At 43.0% G+C, this 24,376-nt stretch overlaps 2 protein-coding genes across 5 annotated transcripts in view; one reads left to right on the forward strand and one right to left on the reverse strand.

Annotated features, from left to right (window-relative positions):
• Positions 1-4,915, forward strand: part of LYRM2 (LYR motif containing 2) — a 5,857-nt gene extending 942 nt beyond the window's left edge. The window contains exons 2-4 of the mRNA XM_010565812.1: positions 224-438; positions 1,370-2,548; positions 3,006-4,915. Of these exons, the coding sequence (XP_010564114.1) occupies positions 224-438; positions 1,370-1,450 (296 nt within the window). The 3' untranslated portion in view covers positions 1,451-2,548; positions 3,006-4,915. The remainder of the gene's footprint in view (positions 1-223; positions 439-1,369; positions 2,549-3,005) is intronic.
• Positions 4,916-4,953: 38 nt separating this feature from the next.
• Positions 4,954-24,376, reverse strand: part of ANKRD6 (ankyrin repeat domain 6) — a 35,209-nt gene continuing 15,786 nt past the window's right edge. The window contains exons 3-15 of one of the 4 annotated variants that reach the window (XM_010565685.1): positions 21,931-22,029; positions 21,273-21,371; positions 17,613-17,711; positions 16,478-16,576; positions 14,613-14,711; positions 14,300-14,377; positions 13,395-13,499; positions 13,006-13,143; positions 12,462-12,638; positions 10,259-10,411; positions 9,567-9,680; positions 7,682-7,793; positions 4,954-6,197 (exon numbers count right to left, since the gene is read on the reverse strand). In XM_010565685.1, coding sequence (XP_010563987.1) covers positions 5,623-6,197; positions 7,682-7,793; positions 9,567-9,680; positions 10,259-10,411; positions 12,462-12,638; positions 13,006-13,143; positions 13,395-13,499; positions 14,300-14,377; positions 14,613-14,711; positions 16,478-16,576; positions 17,613-17,711; positions 21,273-21,371; positions 21,931-22,029 — 1,947 coding nt within the window. In that variant the 3' untranslated portion in view covers positions 4,954-5,622. Of the gene's footprint in view, positions 6,206-7,674; positions 7,794-9,566; positions 9,681-10,258; positions 10,412-12,461; positions 12,639-13,005; positions 13,144-13,394; positions 13,500-14,299; positions 14,378-14,612; positions 14,712-16,477; positions 16,577-17,612; positions 17,712-21,272; positions 21,372-21,930; positions 22,030-24,376 lie in introns of all 4 variants that reach the window. The other 3 variants (XM_010565684.1, XM_010565686.1, XM_010565687.1) reach the window with 3 other exon arrangements.

The raw sequence follows: 24,376 nt of genomic DNA on the forward strand, positions 1-24,376 counted from the left end.
GGGCGGCCCGTCCTGCGGGGTGTCCGGGAGGGTGGGCTGGCGGTCGGCCTTGTCACGCTGCATTTTGTGCCGACGGCCGGCCTCGGGCAGCGCGGCGGTTGGCACGTTGGGTACGGCCCTTTATAGGAAACGCGAGTGTCTCGGAGCGGGGTCCGAGGCAATGCTGCCTCTTTCAGAAGAGAACTGGGGGACGTGGCGTTCGTTTAAACGTCCCTCGGAGCAGAGGCACCCGCTGAGGGAACCGTGCTCAGCAGAGCGTCCTCTGACAGCGGGCTGGCTTCCCTCTCTCCTTCCCAGTTCCTGAGGCGACAGCAGGTTCTTCACTTGTACAGGAAGATCCTGCGGGCGATTCGCGATGTCCCTGCTGAAGCAGATCGCCACTATTTAAAGGACTGGGCCAGGGAGGAGTTCAGGAGGAATAAAGATGCGACAGAAGAGGTGAGGATTGGGAACCCGCAACCCCGAGCGCCTGCCCTCCAGAACGGTCGGTGCGCTATCCTTACTTTGTCACGGGGTTTTGTTTTGTAGGTGTCACTTCTGGACTGGTAAGAAGTCTCCTGTTACTAATTTCTCTTAAGGAGCATTTGTGCAAAGAAATAATTCAGCATCTCTAAATATTACCCCTCTGTTGGCAGTAATGTTTCTCTGATTTCCAGATAATAACGTGGACTTAAAAAGCTAAAACCCAAACAAATCCTTACTTAAACCACGAATCAGAAAATACTTAATACAAATATTAGATGACCAACGTAAACACTCAGGCTTTACGATGATAGCTTCTTTTTTCATCTTTAACTATATTCAATGATATTCATCCCAAATAAAATTGGATGGTTGTGGATACGAAGCATGTATGAAATGCAGAAACCTTTACACTTCCTGTGTGTCTCCTGTCCTCTGCTTTCTAGTTTGTTCCTTTTTCTAGCCAGTGCTCAAGGAATTGGTGGCTGCATTATGCAGACAAAGCTTTACAGTACTTAGATAAAAATAATAGTGAGAGAAACATCCATTTGCTCTGTAAAACACCTGTATTCATGATGTCCCTGTGCCAGTTGTCATTACTTACTTGCAAAGGTGGTAGAGGCATAAAGAAAACATTATTATGAGTTTGAATGCAGTTCAAAACTGAGTTTTAAAGCAAAACCATAAGCAGCCCTCAAACACATCACGAAGGAACTGGAGAAAACTAATTTATTATTTATTCACCTGTTTTTTAACCATCTCAGTGACTATAGCGTTACTTCACACAAAGAAATAGATCACAGTAGTGCTGGTAAGAATTGTATGCATTTTAACGTGTTAAAACTCTGCATGCTTGTGTAAAACCTGTGCTGTGTAGACGTTCAGTAGATTTCACTTTGTTTTACAGGATGCAATCAGGATGATGATTACTCAAGGCAACATGCAACTTCAGGAACTTCAAAGAACACTTAAGCTGGCAAAATCCTGATCTTAATTTTGTTGACAGCTGGACTTTCATCTGCTGCAAACAAGCATAGTATTTCTTGCAGAATGTGGTTACAATAGTAGCCTTTGCGGACAGCCTGGTAATGTTTGAAGATGGACTCTACTGCAGTGGGGTTTTTGTTTGGTTGGTTTTTTTTTTTTTCCCCTTCCTCTTCTCAGTTTGGTTACCCTCCCCTGTGGAAATCACTTAGACACAAAGGACTTTAAAGAACTGAATGGATGTAGCATGTGCTGTGGGAAAAGCAGAAAGCACCAACAATTACAACAGCAGTGTTATACCAGGGAAATGGAAAATAAACATAAGCCAGATTATTTTGTCTGTTTTCTATTGTGGCAAGTCTAAGTGGTAACATTCATAGTGGTAACAGCTCTTTCTATACTGTGTGAAGGATTTTTACCAAAATTGGGCATTAAAAAAGCATTTGGGATAAATAAGTGGGCCCAAAACAAATAAACATGATAAAATATAAAGAAAATGTTTTATATGTAGGTGTTGATTTTCAGTTATAGCTGAAGAAAACTTAAAAGGGGAGATCTTTATATATGAAAATGAGAGATTTAACCCCAGAAACAGTTATTACCAAGTTAACAGGAGGTACCCTTTACTTAGTATTTAAAAGTCAATATAAAGTAGAATTACAAATAGAAAATACTAACTGCAAATATCGTGGTCTGTTTTTTGAAATGTTGTATTACTCCACGTCTTATTGTTAGCTTGCAGCTGTTCTTACCTTCCTGTGAATTGCAGTATATCTTTTTTTTTTTCATATAATTTAAAAATGTCAGGATGAGTCTGGGATTTTCTCAACATCAGTAGCCAGACAACAGTAGATAGATACCTGACTATCTACGTATCTATGAGGTGAGGTTGTGGTTTCAAGAGATGCAGGAACCCTTCTGTCTCCCACCCTGCTATTACAGTTCATTTCAGGAGCCACCTGCCCTTGCCAAGATGTCTTTCAGCCAAGTTAGTGAGCTGGACTGCCCCACAGCAAGTCCAGTCAGTGCCACCGCACAGGACAGGACAGTGTTCCCCCTCCAGGCTACAGGAGGGAAGAAACACCCCACTCAGGAGCAGGAGGTGTGCTTTTTGCCAGAGCCAAACAAAGAGTCTTTAAAGCTACATACTTCAGCCAAGCTGCTTTGCAAAAAGCTGCTGCTTAACAAGAAAGAATGCCTTTTTTTTTTTATCCTAATTCTTTTTCTGAAAGGCATCGTAGAATCTTTTCCTATGATGTTTATTAAACTTTGCAGTAAAGGATGTGGCTTAGGCAACCAGTGAGGCTGCTAAAGAGTGCATGTCTGTATAGACAGAAGCCTTTGAACCTCTAACCAGTCAGTGAAAAATAGGTATGTCTAAATATTTTGTTAAAAATCTAAATATTGTTAACGTTTTCTGGTAGAGTATATTGACAGAACATTAGTGTGTTGGGGGTTGATTTTTCGTTACCAGAAAATTGTTTTGAAAGGAGTTTTGACTAAACAAAGCTGTAATCAATGTTGGTTTTTCTTGCGTGTAGCCTTCCCTTTCCCTTCAGCCAGCATTTTGATTTCTGTTCCTTAATTATGAGACTTTACCCTGCCACCTCATCACAGTGCTTTCCATTCAGAGCCCTGAGTCTACATTACTACTTCGACTCCATGTTTCTAGGTTGTGGCCACATAATCCAGCACTAGGTCATGCCAGGCAGTGCCCTGGACAGCTGTTGACTTCATGAGTGCTGCTGCCTGTGATCTCCACTGCTTTGTGGGCTTGTCAAGATAAAATTGCCTGCCAGAAGCCTTTGGGAGTCCAAGTACAGTCTGTTACGGTAAGTAAATTTACTCCAAGTGTGTCCTGCAGAGAAGGGTAGATAATATAGGTATTTTGTAAAGAAGTCCTTCAACTCCAGTAGTTTTGAAGGAGGGAAGACTACAGAGGGGAGTAGAAAGGAATTAGCAGAAAGTACCTCCCTTTATTTTACAGTACACTTGTTGGCTTCAGAAAACCTCTAAAATCAGTACTCTGCAGCCAAGTTACTGTGTTAAATTGCTGCTCCAGTGGCTACTGTGGTAGTGTAGTTTGTATGATGTGAAGCAGATTAGCTAAAGCCATAGCCGTTCCATTTCCTGTGCACTCGTGCAAGCTCAGGAGCATGTGGGTAATCAGCTGTACGACTCAGCCCTGTGCCAGTAATTTCTGAAATGGTGGGTGTGTGCATCAGCTAACAAATGGCAGTCGGTCCCTGCAGCCTGCCTTGGGACAGCCGGTAGACCCAGCTTCCATGTTTTATAGCCACAAACACAAAAGCTTAGAAGTTGGAAGTTCAATTTTCTGCTCCCCCTTCTGAGTCAAGTGAGGAGGTTGCGTCCATTTTCTCTGGCTAGAAAACATTACACCACAGACTTCTGAGCAACACTTACTTTAATTGCTTGGCAAAACAGTCACTATCAAGATGATACAAAACTTAAATAGCATGCTTCTGCATTCCTACAGTAGCTTAAACAAAACTGTAAACATATGAAAGTGTCTGTATTAGACTATAGAAGTCGGAGCAATAAAACTAGTATTTCCGTAACTGCAGATACACTTTTCTTGTCTTGATAGTGCATTAATAGGAACTTTAAAAATATTGTTATATAATACAATTCTCTTTGCTTTATACATCTGCTAAGAAGACAAAAGCTTAATTACTAGTTAGTCAATGGTGTCTTCAATACTGTAAAGTATTTTGTATTGATTTTAGGGCTCCTCAGTACAGAAAAAAAATCTCTTTCTCCTTGGCATAACAGTACTATCCCGTGTTTGAATTGGTTTTGAACAATTGTTCGCTCATGATGTGTTAAGTAAACTTACTTTTCTAACAGAATCTGATGGCGCCTTCTCAGAGGTATAGGGAGGAAACCCTAAAGGGGTGCAGACGCAATGAGTTACAGTGCCTCTGGTGTATTCAGCATCTGTCAGCCTGCACAACATTGGTCATTGTAAGTTTTTATTTTACAACAAAACACATCTATAAAAACTTTAACATGTTGTTGAGTTCTATTTTGTCGGACTGTTTATGAAACCAGTCCTAAGACCTGCAGACTCACCAGGGCCCAGCCTCTCCTTTTAGAGATACAAGGGGGAAAACAGAGAGAGGAATCATTCAGAGGAACAAAGGAAGACGGTCTGGACAAGGTGTCCGGGAGAAAATCCTGACTCTGCAGAAAAAGCAACATTTGAGTACAGGGAACCAAGCTTTCCCTTCTTTAGATAAAGGACTTTTTCAAGCTTCAGTAGTAGAGAATTCAGCCATTTGCTGCTTGAAGGAAAAGAGATATAAAAATTATACCTAAGAAGTAGAGCACAGTTATGGTAAAATATTTGCCATCCATGCCCTCAACAAATCTTCTCAGTCACATTACCGGAGTACGGCCCCAACAACTGTGTAACCACAAGGAGCTTTGCAACCAGGACACCATAAAAAAAAAAAAAAAAAAAAAAAAAAGGCAAATCTAATTTAGCATTTGTTTTAATAATGGAAACCCAAAAGAAAAGCACAGTGGCAACTGAAGCCTCTGTACCTAATGGGATGACTCGCCTCAGCACCTCACTCTGGGGTGGCCTGGCCTCCCAGCTGGACGCCTGCATCTGTCACCTACGTGGGCTTGTAATTTGAGTTGGTTCTGTAGCTTTTCTCCATTGATGAGAGAGAGGCTGTGGGGAGTATCTAAAATAGTATCAATAGCCCTTCATCGCTAAGGAATTTCTGTCAAAAGCTCTCAAACATGCTGAATCTATTTCAGTATTGGTGTCGCCATGTGTTTACATGTAGCATACAGTGGAACCCTCTAGCCACACATGACCTGTTGTGAAAATAAGGAAATTCCCTTTTCAGAAAGCAGTTTTGGTTTCTAATGCAGTTTGTTTTCAAGCAGCACCTGGAAATTGAGAGTGCAATATTTAACAGAGTCTTGGAAATAACAAAGAAAGGATCTAATCTGCAGCATTTCATTGTCATCAGTACAGTCTGCATATGAACTCTCCTCAGTTCTGGAGTTTCCAAAGTTATTTCTACTCCTGAAAAAGAGCATTTTGTTTGGATGTAACAGGCACTACAAATATCTCTCTCTCTCTCTCTATCAATATTCCCAAATGAGTCCTGTTGCTTGTCTTTACCCGCTTGGTAGATGCTAGCTCTCTTTCTGCACCTTAGTCCTTAATTTGCTGAGCTCCTCTTCTAAGCTTTTAATATGCTCCTTGAGCGCAGCTTTGTCTTGCTGCGCTTTCTGATTAGCTTGGCACCGGGCTTCTTCTATTTTCCGTTCATACCACTTCTCCATCTGGGTGGAAACGGCCTCAAAGAAGTACTGTGTTATCTCCAGGGCCTGGGAGGTGTCTCTGAGCGGAGGGGCAGGCAGCTGTCCCACAGGCAGGGCGGAGGGCTGCTGCTCCTGGCTCTGATGTGCCCCGGCATGGTGCAGAGCTTTGTGCCTCAACTGCCCGCTTTTGCTGGACTTCTTTGTCTGAGTTCCTTTGTCGATGAAGTAGCCACTCTGTGGTTCAGTCTTTGCAGGTTCAGTCAAGGGCTGCAAAGCAGCTTGAACCTTAACGTGTCTCAATTTGGAGCCCAAAGGCTCAGAGGAGGACAGCTCCTGCTGGAACCTGTGGAACGTGCTGGCGCTAACAGCTTTGTCCTTTGGCCTGACATCTTGAGCAGGGGCAGAAGAAGAAACTGGTCCGCCAGCTATTAACTGTTGCTCTGTACCTACAGAATAAAATGTATACATATATACTTAGAAAAGCTCTGGCCATTTACTTTAGCATTCAGAAATCCTCATTGTTCGATGAATGATGCGGTTTCCCATGTACCGTGCTGTGTGTACATCATAGAGGCTTATATTAGTTTATCGCACCTTCACAGTCAGGTGATACAATAGAGTCATTAAAAGAGAAAAGCTGGCTCAAGCAGAGAGGCACTGCATTGCGGCTGTGGGACTACAGACTTGACAACAATCAAAGGACTTCCTCAGAAGGACGTGTAACAAAGATCAGGCTAGATTCCCGAAGTAGTTTATGTCTGCTGATATTTATGAACCCCCTGCTTCTACAAAACTTGAAGCCCCACTAATTTTGCAAAGATAACACATTTTGATGCTTCTGAACTGTTCAATATGGTATAGCTCACACTCATGCTACCATAAGATCATCTGTGCAGTCTTCTGCCTTTCTAGTCTGACAGGGTATCCATGTCCATGTCTTTTCACTTTGCACAGTGTTTTGGGGGGCATATACAATGTATATTACAGAAGCCCAGGGCTTTGATAGTGCTCTCCTTGGCTGTGGAGACCTGGCCATTCTGCCTGTCTCTTTTTTTTCCTCAAAAGCTTCCCTTGCCAAGCACAGAAAGGTGGCTTGAACCGTATCTTCAGGTGGCCTTGATCCCTGAACAGGCTTGAATGTTCTCAGCTATTTTTGTTCTTGTCAAATGAACTAATAATTAAACAGACGTTGGTTCAAGAAAAGGGAAGAAGTGAGAGGTTTATTCTATATCCTTGCAGTTTGAATATTAACAAGTATTTGAGTTATTGAGAAATGAGTATTTTAGGTTCACATCCTTGTGCCCTGCCATTATAGGCTCCACACATCTGAAGAGCACTAAATAGAATACACTTTCTTCAGTAGACTTTGGCTAATCTGCACACCTTCCTGACAGACAGCAGGGTGGGAGCAATTCTGACTGGGAAGCTGGAGAAATTTCAGAAACCAGAGTTATTCAGAGCATCAAAGGACTTGGCTTCAAAGACACAGTGACATGGAAACATCAGGAGTCGTCAGTGGAATTCCACCCAACCGTGTCTTAAAATATTCCTAGCAGCTGCCTTGAAGTGTATTCTAATGCCAAGACATTAGGCGTACGGATGGGGGGAAAATGCACAGCCAGAATTAACATTTGTGGTATTAATGCAAGTATCCCTCAGTTAATTAGCTCGCCTTTGAATGAATATGACATTTAAGTACCTGACAAGGTTGTACCCGATGCACCATCTTGTTGAATGCAAAAATGTTGCCCAAAGCTCTGTTCTGGCATCTGGACTCTGCTCCTTCCCCCACCTTCCGCGAGGCTGTTCGGAAGCGTGATACAGGAATGCTGGTGGGAGCCCTCTGACTGCAGCACGGGCTGGTTGGCTTTACAGTCCTTGGCACTGTGGGGGTTGTTCTCAGTATCCAGGGTCTCAGTGAGAGACTCACAAGTGGACAAAGTTGATTTTGGTCTTGATGATCTGGAATCTCCAGAAAGCTTGAGCTCCAGATTCTGAATCTTCAACATGCACCAAGTCTTCAGCTCATCGACCAAGGAAACCTGTGAGGAAGAGACTGTAAATCAGATGATCCTACGATTAGATCCTATGGTTCTGGGGCTGCTGAGGACGTGTGGCAGGGACAAAGAGAAGCAAGGCAGGGTACCTGTGGGCTTAGACTCCCTGTACAGATGTGCATGCTGCCACTGGGAATATTTAAAGGACTGCAAATCAGAAAAGACGAAGAACTATGCATTAGCTAATGAAAGGCACCCTCTTCAGTCCAAGCTACCACCTCTTAGATTTGAATGTGCCACTTCAAATGCAACCCTAAGTCCTCTGATCAGAGATGACTTGTTTAAATCATGCAGTCAACGGCACTTTCTAAGTGCAAGGAACATCATGTGGTCAAAGCTGCCATTTGTTAAGAGTGAAAATTCAAATTGGACACTTGGGACACAGCTTTATACCATTACCAACCTCTGCTCCTCTGTTCATTCGGTGATAAAGATGAGTCCCACACTAAATGATAAATTACTAACAGCTTTCAAATTACAAAGGTGCTTAATAAGTGTCAGCTGCAGAGGCATGTGCCAGTAATCATTTACAATATGAGTAGCTCTTCTATCCTCTTGTTCATATGACATCACAAATTTAGGTCAGGCCCTCCCATGCACATGGACATTTAGTCCATGCATTTAGTAAAGCCAAACTCATTTTTTCCAGTAGTTTCAATTAGACCCAACAGAACAGGAACAGATGATATCACTTAATGGTAATTTCAATTCACCCCATGTATCACTCCAGTATCTCATTTCTTAAATGGAGATTACAAGGAGATGGAGCACAAGCCTAGACATTCAGAAGCCAATCTAATACTTAAATCTCTTACTATGAAATAAAAACTAAAGCTGCCTTAGTTTGGTAAGTACTTTTCTTTGGAGAAAAGTGTTTTGCATATATTAGACCGAAGTATCTTGATCAGTAGTTTATGCTAGGATTATCACAGCTGCCAGTCTTTTAACATGGATTTGGAACAGTCTTACAAAAAGTCAGGACATTTTACTAGCACAAAGTGTATTTCTCAATTCTTAGAAGAATACCAATAAGGAGAAAATTAATTGTTTTTTAAATTTACCCGTGTGAGTGGAGAAACACAAATTTCTTAGCATTTTTTAATGGTGAATTTTTGCAGAAGCTACAAGGGCAAGAGCTGGATCTCTGCAGGAACAGTTATTCTTGTAATGCTGGTTAAACAAGCATACAGAAAGAACTTGCCTATTGGCAGTGACACACAGCTTGGAGATGGTGCACTGTTGCCAAAGTCAGAGAGAACAACTGCAGCCTTTTAATACATGGGGGAAAAAAAAGATCAGACAGAGGAGAAGGGAGAGTTTCCCAGGGCACACAACCAAATGGATGAGAAGTAAAAGGAACAACACAGATCTTAGCCTTTGTTACTGTTTGCAGATGTTCCTGCAGACACCCTTTAATGAAGCAAAAGCTGAAAGCACAACTGTTAAAAATATAGCAGTAGGGGTTTTTGCAAAGCACTGTGTTCAAAAAAAGATGTTTTGTTATAGATCCCACGCTTCAGACCCACCAAATTAAATTGTGACATTGGGACTGGATTTCACATTCCCCATTTCTAATGCAAAAGCTTTATAAATTTGGTTTAGAGATAAAGATGGTGGATAGGAATAGTTTGGTCTTTGAAGCTCTTCTGCCTGTTTCAAGAGATGAGATAAATCTCCCAATATTCTCTCTGCCTGCTAGAACGAAACTCTTGAGCTGATCCATCTGAGCTAACAGGGAGTAGCTGTTTCAAGCCCTACCTGCCGTTTCTCCCCCTCGGTTTTTTCCAACTCCGTGTGCTGTTGCAGGCGGTGAAGGCACTCCGTTCTCTCTGCGGACAGCCGCTCAGCCATAAGCTTGTCTAAAACACGGAGCTGTGGAAAAAAACCCACAATTTAGCTGAGGTGATCATGTTAAAAACCAAACAAAACCCCCATCTGTGAACCTCATAAGTCAAAGTTCGGTCTGTCTTTCAGACTTCTTTTCTAGGAATGCTGCCAGCTACAATTAGATGTAGCTTGCAAAAAGGTTCAATCACAAAATTATCAATGAATAACAATTACATTAAAAATAAAAAATAATTTAGAGGATCTTGAATCTCAGTGCAAACAGAATTCAGCAAAAGGGATTTTAACAATTATGAACTGACCAGCTGTGGGACTGCCTTCTGTCTTTAAGTTTCCCTCTTAGGGCCTCAACCAGTTTAGATTTATTGTCTAAAGAAGCACCAGAGGCCACTTAACACATTAAACGTGTTTTTCTCAAAACCCTAGTTTGCAACATTAGATCCCTATGGAATGTCACAGTTCCCTGGTCTTGAGTATTAGATTTCAGGTTCATTTTTACAACACAAGAAGCAACAAACGAATCATAACAATGAAAATATTCGTTAAGTTTAGGATATGTTTCTAATTGTCATGTGGGCAAGCTGACCTCTGGGTCATATTCTTACTTGATGTTGAGTTTTGCTTTCCATCTGGCCCAGCTTAACATTCATCTTATCTTGTACTGTCCCAAACTCAGCTTTTATCTCTTCCACCGTTGCCTCCAGCTGATTCTCCAGTTTATTTATCAGGGGCTCACAACGACATCCATTTATTGGTGCCTGAAAGGAGTCATACATTTACTTGCTACATCCCACTGTCCTCTTACCGCACTTTGAACATTATCACAGCCTCCTTGAGTCAGTCTTGGGCTCTTCTGTACCATGTACCATATCTCGCCCTCCTGATAACATCTTACAGTAGCTCAGCAAACAGGCTATTAGTTGGAGGAGCACAGACTAGAAAAGGATTGAGCTGATTTGTATGGACACATCCTACCACACAGCAGTGTTGATTTCACTGGGGCTACAAGCAGCAGTGAGCTCATTTCACGTACGCCGTGGTACTGTGTGCCATGTGAGGGGATACCATGTTATAGGCCTATTCCCCATGTCTTGATGCTGTAATTCTGATCCGAGTTTGTGGATGTGTGTGGTTTTGTGTGCATTTGTTTTCTAACCTAATGCCAACAATGTGCTCTTTTCTTTTTTTTTTTTTTTTTTTTATGGTATGGCAAGGTCTCACTGCTCCTGTCTGCGTTTACGCTGCTGGCGTTCAGCTGACCCTTTGCTGTGCGCACCGTTGCCTTCCTTCTGACTCACCGTCCCAAGGCTCCTCTGCAAGGGGAGCTGCACTGACCACATTTAAATCTCTCAGGGAAATGGTCACAAAAGGCTCCTTTAAGCGAGGACAGCTAATCCTCATCAGCTTCCTCTGCAGTCCGCAGGCAGAAATTGGCTCCTTCAAGGGAGGTGAGTCAGGAGCCCAAAGCGGCTGCTCTGAATCTGTCTGCAGAGGAGCCTCCCTCTCTCCTTTGGCCCTGCAGTACTGTTTCAGAAACTGGGGGTTGTTGCATTGGCAGGGGAAGGTGGGTAGTTTGCAGAGAGCTAGAGAAACCTTCAGAAATACATGTACTTAAGAAATTCTGTTTGTTATTCAGGGTCTGAGGGCATCGAAGACAACAGACAAGCAAAAAAGGGGAGAGAGAAGTTGTCATGTATTTCGGGAAATACTATAAGGGAGTCTAGCTCTATTAAGCTAATCTTTGTAAATAGATTAGATAGGTATACAAATCCTATCTGCTCTCTGCACCTTTCTTCCCGTTCCCCAAGTCCTTCCTACTGGCCCATCCTCCTACCATTGGATCCTAGGGGCAGGGAGATACTCCTTTTAACGTATGAAAGGTCCTTCCTGATGTCTGCTGTTAGGATAATCCCATAGTGCCCCTGTCTGGAAGTTTCCCAAGTGTTACACAGTGAGATGTTTGGAAAATATGGCCAGTAAAACCTCTGAAGTCTGACTTGAGTGATCTTCAGAATCTGCTGAACTTCTTAACTACAGCAAGGGACTGAGGAGAGCTGGTCGATGGATGTGAGAAGCTAAGGAAATGAAAGGATTAATCTCCCAGAGGTACAGGAGGGCAATATTAAGAAAACAACAATATAGATGTTTACACTGTCTACAGGGTAATTTGCTGACTGTTTTCATGCTTTTTTATAAATGTGTACTGGTAAATACTTGTGTGATAAAATGAGTAAAATATCAGTCTCTAAACTGGAATAAATGCACATGAGTGGGTAACTCCAGGTCTCTTTGTGAACCAATTTTTGCACAGCTCCTGCCTTCAGTAATCCTAGAATACCCAAAGACATGTTGCATTAAACAGGAAGAACTGAAACAAAATGTATCGAGAGTACTCAAGCTCTTGGTTTAGGTAGGAAGCTTCAGTGCTCACACGCGGCTCTCATTTATTTTCCTTGGAAAAACTCTTTGCATTTCCTGTCGGAAATCTTGATGTTTCAAAGCGTATCATAAAAGCTCCAGTGTCATTTCCAATCCCTGTTCACACCTCATCTCCAAAAAGGAAATACTTTGTTGGTCAAAACTAGTTAAGTATGTCTTCTTCAACATGCACAAAGCCAGCTTACTGTTTACCAGACTTCAGGCCAAAACGCAGCTGAAGCCCAAACAAGGAAAACAAACTCACAGTCACAATTTCATACCCCTGAGAGTGCAGTTAATCAAGTGCATTTTCCACCTGTTAGCTAACTGTGCCCCAACTCCAAGCGCTGCTCCCTGTGCCTCCCTCCAGGAGGGCAGCGGCCGGCTCACCTGCATCACCTTCCCATCCTTTCCTCGATAGAGCGTGTAGAGCTGGTAGGCTCGGACCTCGTGGGGAGGGGGTGGAGAGGAGCAGTGATGTTTACTTCTGCGCTTAGGCACGTTTTGCTGGGGCCGAGGGAGTGTCTGCTGATCGGCTGGGGAGATGGGGTCCGAGAGTGCTGAAACCTGCTTAAAATACACACAACGTTTTCCCTATTTATGAGCCCCCTGGTAAACTATTCCTGGTGGGAACAGGACAAATCCATTGTGGTAATTACAGCAAAATGCTAAATTAAAACACAAATCCAGCTGCAGTGGCTGGACACAACCTTGGTGTCTGTCAGCACAATAACCGATTTCCACACAAATCCAGTTCACGTGACCCTCAACAGCAGAATTACCCCCCACCAGAAATCGGTTTTGTCTGAAGACTATCTCTGCCCCTGGAGCACGGCAGGGCTGCTGCCCTGACTCACTGGCACACCGAAGGGACCCCTGTACTATTGCTCAACCGCTATCCCTTTGCTCTCTGCTGTTTTAAATCTACTGATACCTTTTCCTTTGGCTTTTTCTTTTTGCTTTTCTTCCCTTTGGGATCTGGTGAGGTTGACCGGGGTTCACCCTTCAGATCGCTCTTCCTCTGCGGTGGCTGGTCACTGCTCGGCGTGTCATCAGCAGCTGAGATGCTGCCCTGCTTGAAGCAAAGACAGGGAGTTCAGAGCCGTTGCAGAGATGAGGAAAAGGTGCCTTTTCTTCAATTTCCCAGTTTTAAGCTGCTCTGCACATGTGAGTGGGCAACTCTTTAGCAGCAAAGCATGACAGACTGCCTCAGACAGCTGCCGTGGTCACGCACAAGTGATGGCTCTGAACAGATTTAGTCCTGATGGGTTTTATTTACACTCCCTCCTCGCAGCAGATGCAGCTGGTAACGCCAGGCTGTACCTTGCTCTGTACCACTTCATCCCGTGGTACCGACTGAGCGCGCCTTTCCTCCTTCAGTCTCTCTCTCTTCTTTCTCAGGCTTCTTCCACGGTTAAAGCGTGAGACCTGAAGGCAGACCACACTGTTACTCAGTGATGTCACGCTCTTTCCTACCACAGAAGCCAAATAACAGAGCAAACCTTTTTCACCTCCATCTAAAAGGCAATGGATAAAGGAGAGCGCACTGCCAGATGGACGCTGATGGGCAAAGCAATGTGGGTGTTTATAGCTGTGAAAACACACCACCACTGACTGAGCTAAGTCTATCAGGGCATTCTGCTGTCCCCTGGAGGGGTGAGCATGCCTCCTAATGTCCTCCTGTCTCCTCAGGCTGGTTGCGAAGCCCAGCCCTTCTCACGCAGAGGTGACAAGGAGGAGCTGGGCAGGGATCACGCCAGGTCTCATACCAGAACACAGAGCCCTCCTACATGCCTTCTGGTCGAAGAGCACCGTAGCATTTCACACACAGCAACAGAGCATAAGCAGGAGCAACCATCTTGGGGATGGGACATGTCTGAGGCAGGCAGCAGAGTGACACAACCCAGGAGCTTTCAGGTACAAGACAGCTTTCTAACCAAGCCCTGGGCCACCACAGGGAACAAGTGCCTCTGGCTGCTCCATCCTCTGCCAGTCAGGACAGTGGGACCTCTGACAGTGCTTAATGCTGAGGTTTAATGTGCACACCTTTGCTGGGCTTGGGGGCTGAAAGCCTCCACGTCAACAAACCTGAGGCCAGCACACAAAGCCAGCAGAAACGTAGGCACCTTTCACAGCAGAAGATTAAGGACCAGGGGATGTGGTCTCTCAAGGTTAACTGGCCTCAGCTCCATGTGTATGTGTGTGTTGGGGAGAGATTTGTAACGTACCTGTGATGCTTTAGTGAGGAGGAGCGCAACCTCAGGATTATTGTGCTGTCTGGCAACCTCTAGAGGGGTCTGACCTGCCTGAGAGGAAAAAGAAAACAGCATTTCCTTCAAAACACAAACTACTGGAAATGTGGAATTTCTCCACCCAAGATTAGTACACACTCTGTATGCAAGAGTAAAATGACTAACTTTTTTCATTTACCCAGATTTAATTCAACTCTAACACCCAAATATTTTCTACCAGCACAATGAAGAGTGTTGAAGGGAGTCTACATTAATACAAAACACCAAAGAAACTCCGGATCATGCTTACATTGTTGACAACGGATGCATCAGCCCCTGCCTCCAGCAGCAGCTTAACCACCTTCCTGTGATTTAGAGCAGCAGCTACATGGAGCGCAGTATCCCCTGCCTACAAGTTAGAAAGCAGAAAACAATCTTGTAACACAAGTTCTTGGGTCTTACCCTGCAGAAATCACACCTTCCTAAAAGATGCTCGGAGGTCAAAAGACCTACACTTACTGATGCAACAACTAAGCTTAAATAAGGCCTGGTCAATAAAAAAAAGCAGAGTTGGGAGGAAGGGGACAGGAGGGGGCAAGGACCTACTTCAACCTGGTTTTGAGAAATACAGCTGGGGTGCTGATGATCTGGTTTAACTAAACCAAGTGACACACGACGCAGCTTGGAGACAGCCCAGCTCTACTGCCAGCAAACTGATATGACATCTGAGGGCAGAAGTGGTTTTCCCACCACAACCTTCTTTTTTTTTTTTTTTTTTTTTTTGCAGGTTTGATTATTTGGTGCGCAGGTGGTCATGTATCACATGTATCACATTACTCAAAAATAATCAGGTAAGTACCAGCAGTGAGATGGTTGGTGCTCTCTTCATGAGATACCTCAAGAAAAACAGGTTTTGGCTCAAAGCCAGGAGGCAATACAGGTCCAGCACTAACACACTGGCCTGCCCTTGTCCTGTGGCAGTGAGGTGAAGACGGCTGTGATCAGATTCGGGCACCGGTAACAGAGCCAGCAACTGTTCAAGGGAGACAGGACACATGTATATAATGCCCTCCTGTCCCCTTTGCCTTGCATTTTACCTTCAGATAATCAGAACTCCTCCAGACTAGTGGAAATCTATTGCTTGTTGCTAACTTGGATGAGGCATATTCATCAATAAAATCATTATACGTGCAAATATGGAACAACTTCAGGTAGTGCTGGGGAATGAATAAAAGGGATGTCTCTCTGGGCCAGGTTCACACCAGTTAATCTTAATATTCAGTGGCTCATTTTGCAAGTTAAAAAACTCATTTCCAAATAAAATTACGTAGTAAATTTAACATGCTGAAACCCATTTTGTTTGCTGTAATATCTCATATCTAAGAAACAAGATTAAATGTACAGATCAGAAAACATCTTTATGATCCTCAACTACACGGGGAAAATTTCCCAGGAACATGAGACGATGCGGTTAAGCACCACATAATCTGTTTATTTAGCAGATTTAGCACATTTTAATGTACTAAATCCATTCCCTTCTACCACCCAATTAGGCTATGGTATAGGTACAGCAATCAATTACTTCTCTACAAAACAACTATGAACGATTAATCCTAGGTTAGACTGATCATTACTTTGAATTTAAAGCATACTTCTTCTTCACTTTTATGTCCTTTTAATTCCCCCTACCGCAAAATGCAGCAAAGTATTCCAGAGAAATTCACACTTTTGTAGCATCTGAACATTAGTGAGTTCTGCTTCACAATGTCTCTGTAATGGCCATAGGATCATTACATCCTAGTTACAGAGGAGAAAATGGGCCCCATAAAATGACTGAGTGTCTTGCCCAGTCCCATTCTGCACAGAACTGGTAAGGACCCAGGAGTGCCAACTCCCAGCCCTACGCCCCTACCCCTGTCCCAAACCCCCTTCCTACACCAACACATAATTGCAGAACCTCATAAGTAGGCAATGCTTTAAAGAAATGATGCAAATGCGATGGCAAAATAATAAACCGCTGATATGCCATTACTTTAAAGTTACCCTTAAAAGCTCAGGCATTTAGTGGTACAGTGAAACACAGAGTGAAGCGGGATTACTTGGGTAGGAATCCCTCTTCCCAACAACTAGCTGTATGCAAAGGGCGCAGAGACGCAATGAGGTTCATGCACTGACCTGGTTCTTTTCATGGACAGAACAGAAAGCACTGAGCAGCACCCTAACGATGGGCAAGTGATTATAACGAGCAGCCACATGCAGACAGGTATCTCCTGCCTGCAAACAGAAACAAAGCTCTGAGCATGTAATCGCAGTAAGAAAGCTTCCACTTGTCATGTTCAGGGATGAAATAATCCTATTAAACCAAAAAGAGCAATAAGTGCCACACACCGCCACTGAACACCAATGCTGTCTTCTCTGCGGTACAAAATCTACTATCATGGGTGGGAAGGTTTAGCAAGAGCTGGGGTCAGGCAAGGTAGGGGTACAAATTCTTTAACCACTGATGGGAAATACTGGAATTATAACATGCTGGCTTACTGCACTACAAAATCTGATTTACATTTTTACATTAAACCTGTTCTTCTGAACTGCAAACCAATGTGATTTGGAAACTCAACTCAGTGTCGCACATAATGAAGAAAACATGACGAGTGGGGCCAGGGGTGGCACATGTGCAGCTGGGACTGGGAGCTGGGAGCAGAGCCCCACAGGTTTCCATTTCTGTGTGCCTCTGCCCACCTGGTTGTTGAGCAGCGACAAAAACATCTGGCTTCCTTTTGTAGGTTTGGTTTTTTTTTTCCTTTGCCATGCCAGAAATCATTATGAAATAGGAGGAAAGCTGTCTGAAATTGAAGTCACCTTGAATCTACCTCATTTGACAGAACAACACACAGTTATCTGTCTCAGTAAGGGCAGGTCTGAAGACTTTCACTGCTCTGGCATAAACCCCTTTTAAGATTTCCATCTTTTTGAGAGAGAAGCCCTTTTGCAGAATTGCATGACAGTGTATGGGTCAGGGCATCAGGACCCCAAAAAGCAGCAAAGGACCAGCTGCCTCTGTCTGTGCAACAGCAAAACCCCCTTTGGCTCCTTCCATCCCTGCTCAAGAGATGGGTACAAGTAGTGCATCGCTCAGTCCTATCAACAGCATTCCTGTACATGATGTATACAATGGTTTGTTAGTGGTTTTTTTCAATAGCATTTATAATAAAAATCACAGCTTAAAGCATTTATGAGTATTTCTACAAGTTAAAGCAATATAGATAGAAAAAAGGAACACAAAAATGAACACATCCTTTTCAAAACTCACATTATTTTTGAGATCTGCTCGAGATCCTCCAAGTAACAAAACACGAGTACTCTGGGAATGGCTATTCTGGCAAGCCAGGTGAAGAGGTGTGTTACCTGCCTTAGAGAAATAGAGGAAAATACAAAAGCCGTATTTAAAAATAGGACATAAGCATTAAAAAATAAAACCTCACAGGTCTTCCCACAAGAAGATCCACCCAGGGGTCGGAAACTGTCACTGTTATTTTCCCAAAGATATGAGCTAAATGAACCTGAAGACTGAAATACCCTCTTCATCCTGGAAATTATTTATCTGGGACATAGTAAAGGCAGAAATTGGACAGTCTAACAATATCTACATTGGTCAAATCCGTTTGCAGGAAGCAAAGACTCTAGAAACTGTCTGGTTCATTAATATCAAACAGCACTATCAGGTATTTCATTTAAAGAAACACAACTCTTGTGTTTCAGGTTGCCCCCATGCACACACACAAAGAAACACACTGCCACGGCACGGCATCTCACATCTCAAGCAAAGCCAGCTGCGACTGTTGCAGGGTGTTAGGCAGGTGAGGGTCACAACAATTTTTGTTTCCTCATGATCATAACACAAACCAGCTCTAAGTCTGGCTGGGTCTGTAGGTGCTCTCACAGGGCAGGATGCAGATTTTACGGTACTGGGAAGCTTCAATGTTCAGAAAGCACGCCAGTCTCCAGCCAAGATGAGAAGGGAAAAAAAAAGCCACCCAAACCCCAGAGAATCACATGCTAAGGTTCCTGAAAGGAGCAAACATGCAGTTTTTAAGGACGGAAATCAAAGCAGAGTTTGCTTGTGTATTGTCTTTGTAACGCTGTGAAGGATTTTATGGGTTTGACAAGTTTTTCTGGCAGCATTTGGCTTTTGTTGGCCTGAAAATGTTTGGGCTTTTTGGCTCTTGGGAGCTAGAAATGAAATAAGCTCAGGTAAAAAGGTTTCCCATGCTTACTAGGCTACCTGTTCACCTTGATTATGTCCTTTAATTTGTCCCCTGTGCTCTCAAGACACAGATCAAAGCTGCAGGGTTTGAATTACAAAAGGCCGACTCTTAGATGTGGTCTTAGGTCTTCAGTTCCATGTTACAGACTATTTCAGGCCTGAATGTAGTCTCTAAGCTGTGGCAGATGTGAATATTTTCTTTCTCAGCTAAATCGCATTTAAGTGTCATTTTTTTCCCTCCTGGGTTTATCTTTGGAAAGCCTTTGCAATGTCTTTATCATTTGCTGTTTGGAAGGTCGGCCCTGGTGGGAAGGCAGAGAGGTCCTGTGCAGCAGGTGATGGGCGAGGACCTCAATGCTCGGAGAAGTCACGGTCCTGGTGCCTAGGGTCAGGGCTCACAAAGCAGGCTCATCTGGCTCATCTCCCACAGGGTGACAAATCTCTCACCAGCTTCTGTGAGAGGGAGAGTCGGTCCAAGTTGTACCAATCTGGGGGTCTTCACTGGTCCACCGAATCTTCACCGAAATGTATGGACTGATGGAGGATCTAAAAAGAAGGCTACAACTGATCTCACGGGATGATCTATCACGGTGGAAGAGTTTTTATTAAGCCAACTTGACTGAAAATAAACTGCATCTCCAGGGTGATTCCTGCACAGGAGGAATACGGCTACCCAGGTGGTTTACCCATGTGTTGTTCCATTCCTCAGATGCCTGCCTGACTTGCCTTTAAAATCCCAGGTGTCCTGTCTGGCCTCTGCATTTCGCTTAATATAGAAGCCGTCTTCAATTGCATTGCTCTTTTATATGCTGTGCTCGAGGTGCTGTGCTGCGCAAAGTGCATCCGTACAAGTGTTCTCCAAGCAGTCCCAGGAGATATTAACCAGGAGTTACAGAAAATAGAGAGTCAAATCTCTCCCGTCTTCTGCTGCTTAGCAGGGTTTGGCAAATCTAGTAGCCTGTATCTGTCCCATCCAGCCAAAATCGCATGATGCCCAGGTGTAAGTCAACAGCCCGCAGGGTGCTCCTGCACATGGCACTCAGCCTTGGCTGCCAGAAAAGCTGTCAGAAAGATTATGCCTTGTTGTCAGCAACATAAAAAGTTGAGAGACCAGAGAAAACATTTTGGGATTAAATAGACTTAAGCTCTTCATTTTTCTTGAGATCAAAAGGGGTAAAAGCACGTGCCTGTGTGCAAGCATGCACAATTCATGCATTTTTCAGCAGCTCCTGAGGAAAGATCCTGTCCATTAAAAAACACCCAAACAGTGAAATGCAAAGGGAGAGGATTGTGCAGGTAAGACATGAAAGACCAGTGCAGGAGCTGCTCACACAGTATTAAAGTCTGCCAGTCATATTTCAGACATCGACCCTGCTGAGCTATTCTGTGCACATGCTTTCCAAGAGAGGTTGTCTCCAGTTGACATATGCTGTATTGTAAGCTAAGTCTTCTAATACCCTGAGGTATCCAAGCATGCAGCATAACCAGACTTGCATCTTAAGCCCAGAGCCTTGTACAGAAGTATATGTATATACACAGACAAGGGTATCCAGGGATAGGAGTATAATGGTTCACAAGACTATAAAGTCAAGCATAGGAAGTTGTCTAAAGTACATCTGATACTAATGTAGGTGAAGATTACAGCAAAAATAGTTACAGAAAATAAAAATTGGAAGTTGGAACAATATAAAAGAAGGAATACATAAAAAATAATATCAAAGATGATGCAATTACAGACCACGAAGTGATCACGATTGTACAAACATATGCATATACACTGCATATATACACGTCCACATACAGAAACACTATGTCCAGGCAACATGCCTTTTTACTCAAAAACTTAGACTTTGGCCAGTTCTCTCCTTTCTTCCCTAGTCCCTTTCAGTTGTTGTTTTAGAGACACGTTTACCAAAAACTGCTCAGAGATCCCATAAAGCCATCCCGAAGCCCCCTCAGCTGTAACGAAGGACGCGGTGCCAACCGTGCAATCTGACTGACCCATCGGCACAGCAGTCCAAACGCTGACTCAGCTCACATCATAGGCTGCTACCGCCATTTCCTAGACTATTCCATTAACTTTTGAATTAGTGAATTGAAGAGAAGTCTCCCACAGGTATTACAATTAGAGTGGAACTAAAACCTCTTGCTTTGTTATTCTTTCCTCTAAACTGCTCTCAAGGTATTATAAATACCAAAAGGAACATAATCCAGGGTCATTACAAGATTTTGGTAGGAGCCTACACTAATATATTAGGAAGAACTTTCTAACAAAAGATACACTATTTTTTTCCCTCTGTGGCTTACATTCCTTTGGCTGTTTAATTTCCCCCCCAAAATGGATTTTGAATGCCATTTTCTATTAGTACAATTTGTTTTAATTTTAAATCGCACCAATCACAATGAATCCGCTTGGTATAAATTAGAGCACTGTGGAGATTTCCACAGGAATTGCAGCGTTCCTCAGCTGTAATTAATGTATCATTCAACGTGCTACTGAGTTCCTCCTGCATCAGCTGTCAAAATATGAATTTCCTAATACCTGTGGAGGAACCATCCAGGCGTAATAAATGCAGAAAAAGAAGAAAAAAATCCCACAAGGAGCTGCTCCCCCACCCACTGAGAAACACCATGGCCAGAAATCTCCAGTGCTGAGAATCAGCCACCTTACACCAGAACTGAAAGCTCCTCCTGCATGGGTCTCACCTTGTTCTTGGCAAGAACGTTGGCTCCTGCTTTAACGAGCACTTTGGCAGACTGACTGAATCCATGCCAACAAGCTTCATGAAGAGCAGTGTTCCCATCCTGAAGAGCACACACACAAGAGGAGAAGGTTAGTGCACTGTGCCCACATGCAGAGTAACGTTACATTCAGAATGCAGCAGCTGCACGCCCCACCTCTCACTTAAAAAATTAAATATTTTCCTTTCCTACTAGCTTAGTTTCTATTTTATTTTTTAGAAGAGGGTAAAAATATTGTTATTTTTGTTTGGAACTTGGAATTAGTTACATTTACTCCCAAACTAAATTTACAGCCTGGGATTCTCAGTTTCTGGGATAATCAAGGGAAACTGTACAGTGTTTTGCGTAGGGCATAGTATGGTTATACATTTCTTTAATTCATCCCTTATTGAGCTGAGAACAGACTCTTAAACCAAAAACTATCAGCCTGATATAAAAAAATAACTAAATTAGTAATTTATATTAAAAAGATGGTATAGCTTTTTTTCAACGTAACTGTTCCAATTACTTCCAAAGCATCAGATACTTACTCAGGAGTATAAACCATAACTTTCTGTCTGAGACCTTAATGTTACTGACTGGCAAGGCTGCCATCCCACAGGGCTTTGCTTTTGCCTGTTACCTTGTCTTGTCTGTCCAAAGCACACCCCTCTTGAATCAGAGTTGCTATAACATCGGTGTTCCCTACGACAGCAGCCCGGTGCAATGCTGTCTGATCACCCTGCAAAAAGAAGCAAGTTTGTAATCAGTACCATTCCCACCTCATTTTGACTCAAGGCAAATGCATACAACACACACAGGGGCTGCATCTTCAACACACTAACTGTTTAAAACCAAGCTGCCTTTGAAAACAGTCCCCATAAACAACTATCATTAAAGTTTCCAAGATTAATGAAGTTATTGAAAGTATCAGAGAGCCACAAACCAACTGTTTACAGAAGTTTGCAAGTCATCACAATCCCATACACAGCGCTGAAGCGTTCTAAAAATATGGTAGTATTAGAAGGCAGTGAATCTAACACATTTGGCACTACATGTCTAATAATCAACAGTATCTGTAGGGAACTAAAGCAAATTACAGGCTGTCGTAATTCATCATAATGATCCTCCAGTACTTACACTAACTGGATGAGGCTCTCCTGTTTTGGCTCTGATTGCTCCATCAGCCCTGCTTAGGGTAAGGAGCATGAGATGAGATCAGTCTCTTCAGCACCTCTGATGAATTTACCAATTAGTGCTAAGAATGGAGGCACTTTTATGATGAGGACCACAACTGCAAGACCATCAACTTATTTCATTCAAGCAACTGAGCAATCTTGAGGTCACTTCTCTTCGACCTGCCACGTAGCAACAACAAACAAGTTTCTTATATCAGTTTATTTCCTTTATGGCCAAGTTTCCAAAAGAAATAATGCTGATGCAGTCATCTTGTCTGACTGCCCATCTATCTCCCTTCTAACAAGTGTTGAATTCATTTGCTGAGCTAGAGAGCCCAAGATTAATTTTCTACAAGCCTTCCAGAAACTGAAGACTAGGGAGACACAAACTACTGGCCCTGCCCATTGGGGTTATCTACATATTTTTATGTGCATGTTGGTGAGACCATGATAAAAGAGGGGGAATAGGAGGATTTATACAGCAGCATGTAAGGATATAAGACACAGACTGATGGGAAAATGAGCCGCAGTAGCTCCACTGCTGCCACAACAACCAGTCTTGGCTTTCCTTTGAAGTTGCTTTGAACCTGCAATGCAGAAGCACAGCCTGAGTCCAGGCACAAAGACTAGCTTCAAAGCTGCACACAGCCTTTTTGGGGGATGAATAAACAGAGTGGGAATCCAATCCACTTCTGCTTATCTAGATAACCATCACCAAAAACACATGCAGGGCAGAGATATGCAGCGTATTCTGAGGAAAAAAAGCTTGCAGGAAGCTAGTCCTAAATAGATACAAAATTTCTCTGCTACAAATCTTCATCAGATAATACTACATTATATTAAATACTAAAACTAGAGGAGTTTCTGTATTTTCTGTACTACAGTCCACAAGTCTTTAGATAACTGGATAATTTGAATAATTTGTTGTCAAAGATAATTAGCAGCTGATTTAAAAATTGCTCGTGGTGGGATTCTTTTGTGCTAATGACACCAAAATAGTTACTACTCCATACGGGAAAAATGAACACTGCCAACCACAACCTTTCAGTAACCCCTGTAATGCCAACTCCCACCACCAGTAAATCATTAAATTGGCTTATAATCATGAAGTTGATTTTAAAAAATTGTGTTGAAGGCTTTTTTTCAAATTTGTTATCTATGTTTTGTCTCTAGACAAACTCTCTTACTTTTGTTCTTGTCCCTAATTAAGACTGGAAATGTGTTTTAGGAGATTTTGAACAAAGACAGTAATGGTTCCAGGAACTGGGACTTTCAGAAAAACACAAAGTATTTGAAAACTGACAGCACTGTAAGTTCTCTGAACTTGTGTATTTGTTTCAAATTTAAAGATAACCAAAATGTTATGGAAAATGTCCAAATTATACCATCCCACAAGTGCAAGAGTCGGATAGTTTCTAGTAACTATTACTACACAAATCTGCTCACTAACAATCCAGGGAAGAACTTAACACTCATTTTTGACAGCGCATGGTACTAATGACTGGCACAGCTACTGTTACTGCAGCAATGGGTAATGTGGACAGTGCAAAGGTCATTTTATCTGACTACCATGAAGTGGAAAGTAACCTGGCAACCTATTCCTGCCAACTGGTATTGCTGCACCAGCAAAACTACAGAAGATATTATAATAAAGACTAAAACAAGATGACATCTGCCATTGCGATGGATGGAGCTTGAACAATGAACAGTCGGTTCCTACTTCTTTACAGTCCAGAAAATTGACCGTGGAGAAGACCAAATCAAACACACATTAGGAAAGCGGGAAGCACACCTCATTGCTGCAGGAGCAGGTCTCCCTTGGGGAGCCCAGTCCATGTGCTGGGGGGCCATTCACTGGAGCTGCAGAGCAGCACTGGGACAGCTTCAGCCATGCCGGGGCTTTGTCCCATA

This window comes from Haliaeetus leucocephalus, unplaced genomic scaffold (assembly GCF_000737465.1).
Source record: "Haliaeetus leucocephalus isolate CR32 unplaced genomic scaffold, Haliaeetus_leucocephalus-4.0 Scaffold195, whole genome shotgun sequence".
NCBI classification, from domain to species: domain Eukaryota; kingdom Metazoa; phylum Chordata; class Aves; order Accipitriformes; family Accipitridae; genus Haliaeetus; species Haliaeetus leucocephalus.